The sequence below is a fragment of the Mustela nivalis genome, assembly GCF_964662115.1.
Source record: "Mustela nivalis genome assembly, chromosome: 15".
NCBI classification, from domain to species: domain Eukaryota; kingdom Metazoa; phylum Chordata; class Mammalia; order Carnivora; family Mustelidae; genus Mustela; species Mustela nivalis.
This window is the reverse complement of record NC_139034.1, coordinates 89,023,106-89,033,295: the sequence shown is the minus strand read 5'-3', so window position 1 is coordinate 89,033,295 and position 10,190 is coordinate 89,023,106. Positions and strand designations below refer to the sequence as shown.

The following is a 10,190-nucleotide window of genomic DNA, read 5'->3' as shown; positions in this document are numbered from 1 at the left end:
TCTGTGTCTCTCTGTCTCTGTCTCTCTCTGTGTCTCCGTGTCTGTGTCTCGGTCTCTGCATCGTGGCACGCGTGCACACGTCCCGTGGGATCTGTTTCCCTGGGAGACACTGACACACGCAGACTCGAGTAAAAGTGATTCTGAGAAGGAAAATGCTGGTTTTGGCGCGGATTTTAAATCAACCAATTTCCAGTCTTTCTCCACCTGCCAACAACCTCTTAAACTCCTTCCCCACACGTTCGAACGGTTAAAAACGCCTCCTTTAACGCGGTATCTAAGTGCGTGACGGTCCCGCCGGGAGGTGCGCTGTGTTTGGGGGCTCCAGGCTCCTGCCGGTGCCACGGTCCCTTCGCTCTGCCCCCGCCAGGCGTCCGGGGCCCTGAGAGGCTGGCACGACCCTCCTGGGCGCCAGGGACCCTCCCCACCGAGCAGGCCGGGGGGGCCTCAGCGCTCTCAAAGGGGAACTTCCTCACAAGCTGCGGCTGAACCCGAGGGCCCGGCCACGGGGAGCCACCAGCACGGGCTTCGGAGTCTGATGGCCGGGGCCCTGCCCACCCGTTTCTCCCTTCTGACCTTGGGGGACAGACCAGACTTCCAGAGAACATTGTCTCCGGTCCGTGGGGAGCTCCTGTCGCCGCGCGTGTCCCCGGCTCTCCCCCCAAAGTCAGAGGCCGAGAGGCCGCGGAGTGGCCCCCCATGAGCTGCAGGTTAAACCACCACAGACCATGAGGAAAACTGCCGTGAATCAGGAGGGAAACCTCTGGTGACCAGGCTGTCCCCGGCACAGCGCTGCTCCCACAGGTGGCCCCGCAGGGAAAGGACACGAGACACCGCGACACCGCTCGCTCTTGGGCTGCAGCCGGACTTCTGCTTCCATCCGTTCGCGCCTGTCAGGACGCCGAGCCCCTCCTGCGTGTCCTGACCGGCGGCCACTGGGAGCAGGGAAGCTGGGTCCCCTTTAAGATCTGTCTTTCTTCGAACGGCTCAAACAGCCCCTGCCTGCCATCCGCTCTCCGCTCTCCGGGGGTAATTTGCTGCCAGTGGCAGCACTTCGAACCGCCCCCTTCCCACTCTGTTGGTCAGGGAAGCACGGCCCCAGTTCCAAGTCTCTCGCAGGAGACGCAGGGCACCCCCCAGTCATCGCGATCCGATGGTCCGTGCGTCGCTGACGCTGCTCCTGCACACGCTGGTCAGAGCGGCCGAGGAGGCCCAGGGAGGAAAGCCCAGGCCCGCCCTGGGGGCCTAAGAGGGGGCATCTGTGTCCGGACAAGCCAGAGGCCGCAGCGGTGGCCGAGGACGGAATGGGGCGGACATGCGGGTCACCACCGCGCCGGGCCCTACGGGGATCGCATCTCCCGTGGAGACGCACTGTGACCCCGGACATCCGCCCAGGGCCCCGGCTCAGGACCCAGCTCCGAAGAGCCCCCAGCAACGCCCACCTCCGAGGACCGGCGGGTGCCCAGGACGAGTCAGGGACGGCCCTTGGGGTGCACCCGTTCGCATGGCCAAGCTTGTGCGAGGCGTCCGATGGGAGCAGGCGTCCTGACAGGATGCGGGGCCCAGCCCTGGGGGGCGTGCCTCCGCAACCCAGAGCGGATGAGTGAGTGACCACCGGGCCCATCCGGCCGGCACTCAGCTCCACGTGCCTGCACCAGGGTCTGTCCCCGAAGGCGGCCCACGAGCTACGGAGGCAGGCTCCCTGTAGTGGTGGGTCTCGGTCTGGGCTCGGCAAACTGAAGGGATGAGAAGCACAGCACGGCCCTTAGGACGCAGGCCATGGGCAAGGGATGTCGTCCTCCCCGTGGTGGGGACCGAGAGGGATGCCTGGAGGCAGACGTGGTGCCGCTCTAGGGAAGGCGAGGCTGCCGGGCTGGTGAGAAGGCTGTGCCCAGGGACGTGGGATGTGCCCGCCCTTGGGGCTGAGCGGTGCGGGGGATCGCTCCTCCCCTGTCACGGAGGTGGACAAGACACTCTCGAGCCAGGCCTCCCCCGCTTGGGGACTGGCTGCTCGAAGGAGCCTCACACCCATGGACCCCACGGGACCAGGAGCCAGTGCCCACGCAGGGGCCTAGTCCACGCTTCCCGGGAAGGGGGAGGCCTCCCTTGGCACAGCCCCACGGAGACGTTGGGTAGACGTCTGTGGCGGGTCCCCTCCGGGAACTGGAGGCCCCGCCCACCCCAGGGAGCTCCACCGCTAGCCTCACTTTCCAGGCGAGAGGAGGCGGCACCGGGCCAGGACGCCTGAGCACACTCCGTGCACACCCAGCTGCCCTCCCCTGGCCGACTGCAGGCGACAGCCTTCCCCGGCATGCCGCGCCCCGTGTCCTGGGCTCCCCAGTGCCTCCCGCACCTGCTCCCAGCCCCTTGTGCTGCTGTACTGGGGAGGCCCCTCTGCACCTCACGGACACGCCCGGGCACCAGCCAGGGTGGTGTGTGGCTCCCCCAGGCCCTAGACGGAGCTGTGCTGACACGGAGAAGCTGAAGCCAGGACTGGGGGCCGGCGCCACTCCAGGAGCAAGGTCTCAGCCCCACCAGACAACCCAAAGGGTCCCCAGGCCCATGTGTCCTACTGCGCTGGCCCTATGAGGTGGCCGCTGCCGTGGGCAGGGCATGGCTGAGGGCAAGCTCTGCGGTTTCCCCGGAAGAGCAGCTCACAGGCCCCAGGCTCCCGGCCAGGCCTCCGAGGCGAACTTCCAAGGGACCCAGACCTGGGTCAGAAAAGGCTCCCGGTCTGGACAACGGCACACACCAGGGCCACACGCAGCAAAGGCCTGGAATGCGGAGAGGCCTGCCACGCGTCCCTCCATTGTCCCCAAGCCCCTCGCTCTGCTACCCTGCAACCAGACTGGGGGAGGGGAGGCCGTGGGGCCCCTCTTCTCCCCACCGAGCTCCCATTCGTGTCCCATCGGACCAGGGCTGTTGGGGGCGACCGCCGCCCATGATGGGAGTGCCCCGGCTTCCCCTGGGCGACGCTGGGCCTACCTGGAGAGGCAGAGGGTAGGTCGAGCAGGTGGGGAGGGCCACAGGTGCCGGGCAGAAGCCCGCGTAGGCCAGGATCTGCTGGGCAGGGTCGTAGAGGGTCTGAGGTGGAGCAGAGGGGCCGTAAGCCAGCTGGGACAGGGGGACCTGCCAGAACGGACATGTGTCAGCCCGGCCACCCTGGGCTCCGAGCCAACGGCCTGCAGAGCCCTGTCCTCCGCTACGCTCCTCTGACGCCTGCAAGGGAGAAGTCACTCTCGAGCCAGAACTAAACCGCTCAGAGCAGGGCTTATTGTTGCTTTTTATTTTCTGTTTGCCTCAGGGACCTGCCGACACGCTAGGCTGGGCCATGTGTCAGTTAGTGTCCCACTCTGGAGGTCAGCTCAGGTCATGATCTCGGGGTGGTGGGATGAGCCCCGCGTCAGGCTCCGCACTCAGTGAGGAGTCTGCTGGGGATTCTCTCCCTCTGCCCCTCCCCATGTGCACACTCTCGCCCCCACAAAAATAATAAATCTTAAAACCCCTGCGGCAGAGGCCACAGCCCCCGGTTGCAGGGATTTCTGGAAAAGGGCAAAGAACACCAAAGCCCTTCCAGGACCTGCTCCTGTGAGCTCGCCGGTGACTCCACTCTCCAAAGGAAACAGGACTTGGGCCACCCATCTGTCACCCCGCGAGGGTGCGCGGCATGGAGCCCTCCCCAGAGGGGGCTCCAGACTAGAGGGGCCTCCCTCTCTACGAGGACAGACCTGGATTCCCCCAAGGACACCACAGGGCAGGCCCTGCCGTGTCGGGGAGGGGCCTCGGCGGCAGAGAGGGAGGGTCTGAAGACGCGTGGCTGCCCCCTGAAGGGAAGGGGAGACGGGTCCTGAGCAGTGGGGAGTGGGGCAGCCGCAGAGGGGAGGCCACGCGGGAGCCACGAGCACACCCACGTCTGCCTGCACGCACACGTCCCGGAAGAAGGACCCACCTGTCACCTCCTGGCCCCCTGCCCTGGGCGGCCTCTGGGCACTCCGAGGGGCAACCAAGGGTGCTGGGAGAGAGGACGGGGAGCTGCGGGGGAGGCCACGGTCACGGCCCACAGCTCCCCGGCCACGGTCACGGCCGTACCCTGCTGAGCATCTCCTGCGGGTGCGGGGCTGAGCTCCCCGCCATCCTGGGGGACTGGAGCCAGGTTCACGGAGGCACCTCAAGACGTGAGACCTGGTGTGGGGGGGAGCCACCCGGCCGGAGGGAACCGCTACATCCCGCGGCCTGGGGGCCTTACCGCAGGGCCCGACTCTGCTTGCGCCATTTTGGGGTTTGGAGGGACGAGCAGGCTTGGGGTCTCCCACGAAGGAGCGAAACATGTTGCCTTGGGCAGCTCTGCTCTGCTGGGGACCCCAGGAGCCCCATCTGGCTCAGACCTCTCTCCCTGCACCTGCCCATCGGCGTCGGGTCACCGGGGCCCAGCCGCCAGCGTGGGGACTCGCGGGCCGCATTTCTCCACCTATCTTCCTCATGTGGAGTGGGTTAGATGAGGCTTCCCTGCCCCGGGGACCCTCCCACAGCCCCGAGTCTCACCCCTGCCTCCCTGCGCCCGGGCCGAGCGTCTGGCGGTCTAAGGAAGTGGCTTTATTCCTAAAGATGATCTTTAAATTAAAAAATCCATTAGGTGTACAAGGTACTCAGTAGGTGTGAACGGTTAGGAATCACTTTCCTTCTCTCTTAAAAGACCCGAGACTTTGGGTCTGAGAGAGAAAACCGTCCGGCGTGAGGCTGTGACCGGCCCTGTGGCCTTCACCGATGTTCCCCCCGGGAGAACAGTCCGGCAATTTCACCGAGGACCGGCCCCTGAAAATGGCCATGACCGAATCCCCAGAGCACTCGGGAGGCGCCGGCTGTGGATGCTCGTGTGGGGGGCCTGTGGGGGCTGGAGTGTGTGCTCACATTTGCCTCCCCAACTTAAGTGGGGGCCGGGAGCTCTCTGGAGTCTGCGACCGGCTTCAGGAAGGGGTGGCGCGGCTGCTCTTGGGGGTAAGGCAGGGCGAGGGCCAGCTGCTGTCCCGCGCAGAGAAAAGCAGGGCAGGGTGCTGCCCGAGGGGAGGCTCGGCGGGGCGGCTCGGTCGGGGCCGGCCGGGGTGCCCAGCCCTAAAGCCCCATCCACCTGGGCAAGTACGGACCCAAGCCCTGGGTACGAGGCAGGAGGCTCGGGGCTCCCTGTGCAGGGGGTGGGGGATGAACTGACCAGGGCAGGTTCGATGGCCCCTCCCTCTCGCGTGGTTTGGGGTAGCCCACACCTCAGATGACCCACTTCTCTGAATGGCTGGAAGGCTTGCCCTGGGGCTAACACCAGCTTCTGTTTTCCCATGTGGAGGTGGAGACAAGGAGGCGCACTCAGCCCAGCTCAGCGGACGCGGCCTCCAGCCCCGAGCTGTCTGGAGCGCCAGCGCTGGGGCCCGACTCACCATGTCCTTGAAGGCCCCCAGGACAGCTGCCGTGAGGACACCCAGGAGCGCACCCAGCACGTTCAGCACCGCGGAGGCCCAGAGCAGCCGGTACAGGTGCAGCGCGTCCCGGCAGGAGCGCACGCCCACGAACTCGTAGTAGATGGGAGGGTGCTCTGTGCTGCCCAAAGAGAAGGAAGTGTCACCCACCCCGGCATGGAGGGGACAGGCCAGCTGGGCGGGGCACAGTGTGCCACGGCGTGAGCTCCGAATCCGGCAAGCTGAGCTCTCGGCCATGAAGACCCCGCAGGCCGGGCTGTGGTGGGGGAACCACATCCCAGGAACCAACCCAGATGCTCCCTGGGGCTGTGGGGGCAAGGCTGTCCCCCAGGGCGTCCAGAAATCCCTCCGGGGAAAGGTCCCAGGCCTCTGAGCAGGAAGGAGCAGCCAAGCCCACTCCCCAAATGCAGACCCAGGCAGCAGGGTGATGACCGGGTCTCCTCAGGGCACCGGGTCTCGTGGCTGAGCCATGAGCACAGGAGGCCGTTCGTCCGGGTCCTCCCAGCACCGGCCTACGGGGCTCCGTGCATGGGGTCATGGGGGAGGCCGGCGACCGTGCCCCATGCCGGTGCACCTTCTCCCGATGGAGCTTGAAAAAGGGATGAGACTCTCATTTGGGGGAAGAGGCTTCCTGCTTAAAGCCGTGGGGTTTTCAACCATTCTGGGGAGGGGTCCCCAAGAAGCAATCCCTGAGGTCCCCACTGGTTGGAATGTAGGTCTGCCGGCTGTGAACCCTAATTGGTGCCCCGGGCCCGTCCCGGGGAGGCCCCCACAGTGTGGGGAGGCCGCCGGCAGCCTGGCAGGCTCTCCGGCCCCTGTCAGAGCAGCGTGCCCTCCGCTGCGCACAGAGGACGGGCGGGGAAGCATCTAGAGGCGGCCAGAGGGCCGTGTTCTCGCCAGCCAGCCCAGCCCAAGGGAAGGGAGCCTTGGCCGCAGCCACCAGGCCAGGCCCCGGCCAACTCGGGAGGGAGCCCCGAGAAACTCCGGGGCCCTGGCTCCCACAGAGCCACGACCCTGGGACAGGAGGCCACGGCCCTCCCTGCACCCCTACACAACCTTGCGAGCCTCCGCTTCTCGTCTGTGAGATGGAATCAACTCCCCTTCCTCTCAGAGGAGGTGGCGGACTGCAGGGCCGTGGCCGGGGTGGGGGCAGGGGGCTGGGGGCTGGGGGCTGGGGGCAGGGACCCCGCCCCTCACCTCTGGCACCTATAGAGCTCGCAGCAGTAGCACGAGCTGCTCTTCACCTTCAGGGGGCACGCGCCGCTCGAGGAGTGACAGGTGACCTACAGGTGGAGAGAGAGACCTCGTCAGGCCCCACCTTCCCCCACCCTAGAGTGGGTAGGGCTGCCGCCCTGGGAGCCAGGACCCGGCCACGTGCCCAGGTCAGCCAGGCAGCCGCACTTCCTGAGCCTTGTCTCCGGACCTCCCCCTCCCCGCACCCATTCCAGGCCTGGTGGTTTGGGGGGGCGGCAGACCCCTCATGCTGGGAGAGTTCGAGGAGCCTGCTCGGCCAAGCTGGGCCGTCCAGGCAGCCATCGTTTGGTGGACAGTGATCGGGGTCAGACGGGGTCGTGAGCACAGAGAGCAGAGCCGCACCCAACCCGCTGGTGGGCAGTGGGACCACCGTGTCACCGCCGTGTCACCGGGGGCAGCCGGCAGCCACAGGGCCACAGGCACAATGTGTCCCACAGGTCAGGAAGCACGTGAGAGGCAAACCCTTCTGATTCTGATTCTGATGGGGGCACAGAGAGCCTGTGGGGTCCACCATGCCGGCACGCCCTACGTACCTCCATCTGGTGGGCGTCGGGCACGTACCCCACCTCGCTGGCAAAGAACTGGCATCTTCCCGCGGTGAGGGGCCTGGGCTCCTAGGGACCAAGACACATGCGTGGAATACAGTCGCGTCCCCCCGTCAGGAGGGGCCGGGGTGACGTCAGACCCATCTGCCCCGGGTTTCGGAGCCTCAAGGAGGGACACCAAAGCCTGCTGCAGTCGGCCGGGAGGGGGACATGGGGCAGGACACACTGGGGCTCCTCCCAGAGCAGCCGGGCCAGCGTGCAGGGGGTGGGAAGCAGCAGGACGCCAGGGAGCACCTGCCTGCAGGCTGCCGTGCCCTCCCCCCCCCATAACAAAACAGGTGTCCACGGGGAAGGACAAGGGCTCATTTACTCATGGGCCGGCCAACCCTCCCCCACCATCCCCGCCCGGCCGCCCACCAACCACCCAACAGACGTCCACCACCTCCAGCCCTGTTCCGTGCTCCCTCCACTAGTCTGTGCCCAGCCTCCACGGAGAATCAGAGCATCGCAGTGCCAGCAAGGAAGGCGCCCGGGTTAGACACGGTGCCCACCCCCGGGGACACAGCAGGGCCAAGGGTCGGGCCGTCACTTTGATTGTCCATGGCTCCCATTTCCCAGCGCGATGCGATCCTGGCCGGGCCCTAAGCAGAGCGCAGGAAACCACCTGTGACCGCACCTGCCAGACCAGCTCCGGGCAGAGCTGAGCCACCTTCCTGTGGGACACGGCCCGCAGCCCGTGAGGACGGACAGAGGACGGCCAGCAGGGCTGTGCGGGGCCGGGCACCGGGAGGCTGGTGCTGCCGCCATGTGCAGGTTCCCTGAGGCCCCGTGGTGACCACCCTGAGCCCTCGCCGCCCGACTGCCGATTCCGCTCCGCCTCTCCCTCCGGGGATCCAGTCAGTGTCCACCTGGTTGCGGGCGGAACCCACGCTGCTGACATCAAGGTTCTCGTCCCACGTGGAGACACCCCTTCTGACTGGGCGTCGCGCCCCCCTGTCCTGGGCGGAGGCTAGCCCCACGGGAGCGCCCACCGCCCCGTCTGGGACGTCTCGCCACTGCGTCTACATTGGCCTGATGGCCGCCGTAACACGTGCCACGGGGGAGCCTGAACCACGGACACCTGTCGCCACAGCCCAAGCAGCGGCCTGAGACAGGGTGCCGACCTCGTCCTGCCCTCCTGTCCACGGCAGACCGCGGGCTCTGGCTCCCTCTGTCTGGACATAATCCGACCACAGCGGCCTCCGTCCTCGTGACCCGTCTGACCCGTCTGACCCTGACCACGTCCCAGGGGCCGGCCCGCCTCTTGGTGCCACGGCAGGGCAGAGTGGCCACCACACACGCGTTCTGGGGACACAGACATTCTGCCCGCTGGGCGCCGTCTGCCATGACAGACAAAGAATTGGTGTCAGACTTGAACTTTTCAGTAAATCCTCTCCTGACACAGAAGCGCTGGTGACTTGGTTTCATTTTCTGTCTGACCTTCAGTGTCCAGTCAGGATGAACTACTTCTTAATAGTCTGAATTACATAGAACAGACATCAGTCGCACCCACAACCTGGGTTTCCGATGACCCTGGAGATGGCGTCTCAGGGGCAGCTGTGGATGGGGAGCTGTGGCCCCCAGGAGGGAGAGGGACCATGCCACCCACCGACTGACCATGGTCAGTCCCAACCGCAAAGCAGCTCTATTAGCCACAAGTCCACCCCGACCCCATTGCTCCCGTGTCTCTCGTGATAAACCAGAACCACGAGTCCCACAGCCCAGAGGATCCGCCTAAAGGCCCCGCGGGGTAGAAATCAGGCTTTCTGACCATCTCCTGCCGGGAACGACCTTCTGAGTCCCAGGGGCTGGTGCTCTGTGTCGTCAGCCGCCCAGCCGGCCGGGAAGCAGGGAGCCTGCAGTGACCACGGGGGACCGTCGCGCCTCCCCTGCAAAGACAAACCCCGGCCACAGATCCCCTCGTCTGAGCAAGCAAACAGGCGCGGAGGAGGCCACGCCTCCCCTTGAGACTCCTGCAGCGCGGGATGGAGGGGACCCCCCCCCCCAGAACAAGTGGCTTTGAAGGAAATTTCTCTCCGATGTGCTGAGCAACACCCACTGACAGGGCAAACCGTGAAGCCAGGGGTTCCGAGGCTGCCCGCCTGACCCAAGCCCTTCGGCGTCTGCTCAGAAGCCAGAGCGAGCGCAGCCGGCGGCCGGGTGTGGGGAGCCGGAGCCGAGGCCAGGAGCCGCAGACACAGGACCGAAGGCTCGAGGCCGGGCTGGCCGGGGAAGGGAGCCAGTGCCTGGTGGGCCCTGGCACGGCCCTCGAGGTCCCACCACGCTGCCCCCGTCCCGAGGGATTTTTTGGGCCCAGAGGGGCCAGGGCGCAGGAAGGGGCGTCCAGCCTGCAGGCCCGGTGGTCCAGAGGCCAGGAGGAGACCTGCCTGAGCCCCGCCAGCCGGGATGCAGCTGGGCCTCGGCTCCGTGTCTGGCTCCACACCCTGCATCCTGGGGCCTGTGCTCCCGCAGCCTGGGGTCCCACATTTTGTCCCCCTGGTTGTGGACATCTTAAAATCATGACTTTGGGAAGTGCTAACAGCCGGTGACAAGTTTGTGGTCAGTTGATTCTTTGGTCAGTTGATTCTATCGTTTGTTGGACAGTCACCCTGGCCCCCGAGTGAACACATGCAAACCCCGCGGCTTCGGACCCAGTCTGAGACCCCTGCCCCCGCCATGCACATGCCCCGCATGGGGCAGATGGGCCTGCCCCGAGGACACTGGCCACCTGCAGCCAGAGGACAGCCAAAACCAAGCCGAGGACGGAAGAAGAGTTCAAGGACGTGCACGCAGGCGCGGCAGGACCCCTCGGCGTCTGGGGGGACCTGAGCTCCGGAGGCAGCAGAACCCAGGGGCTGGGCCCACAGCGCCGCCAGCACTCACTGTGAGC

The 10,190-nt window shown here is 66.3% G+C and overlaps 1 protein-coding gene across 16 annotated transcripts in view; it reads right to left on the bottom strand.

Moving 5' to 3' along the window:
- The window catches only part of TMEM255B (transmembrane protein 255B), a gene marked incomplete at its 3' end in the record, with an annotated part of 90,649 nt that overhangs the window by 56,314 nt on the left and 24,145 nt on the right, over nucleotides 1–10,190 (bottom strand). For 9 of the 16 annotated variants that reach the window (XR_014303409.1, XM_082701189.1, XM_082701194.1 and 6 more), the window contains 4 exons: nucleotides 7,250–7,330; nucleotides 6,660–6,745; nucleotides 5,424–5,583; nucleotides 2,983–3,126 (listed from right to left, as the gene is read on the bottom strand). Coding sequence is in view for 15 of the 16 variants with exons in the window: in XM_082701189.1 (XP_082557315.1) it covers nucleotides 2,983–3,126; nucleotides 5,424–5,583; nucleotides 6,660–6,745; nucleotides 7,250–7,330 (471 nt within the window). Of the gene's footprint in view, nucleotides 1–205; nucleotides 2,772–2,982; nucleotides 3,127–5,423; nucleotides 5,584–6,659; nucleotides 6,746–7,249; nucleotides 7,331–10,190 lie in introns of those variants that run through there. The other 7 variants (XM_082701186.1, XM_082701192.1, XM_082701191.1 and 4 more) reach the window with 5 other exon arrangements.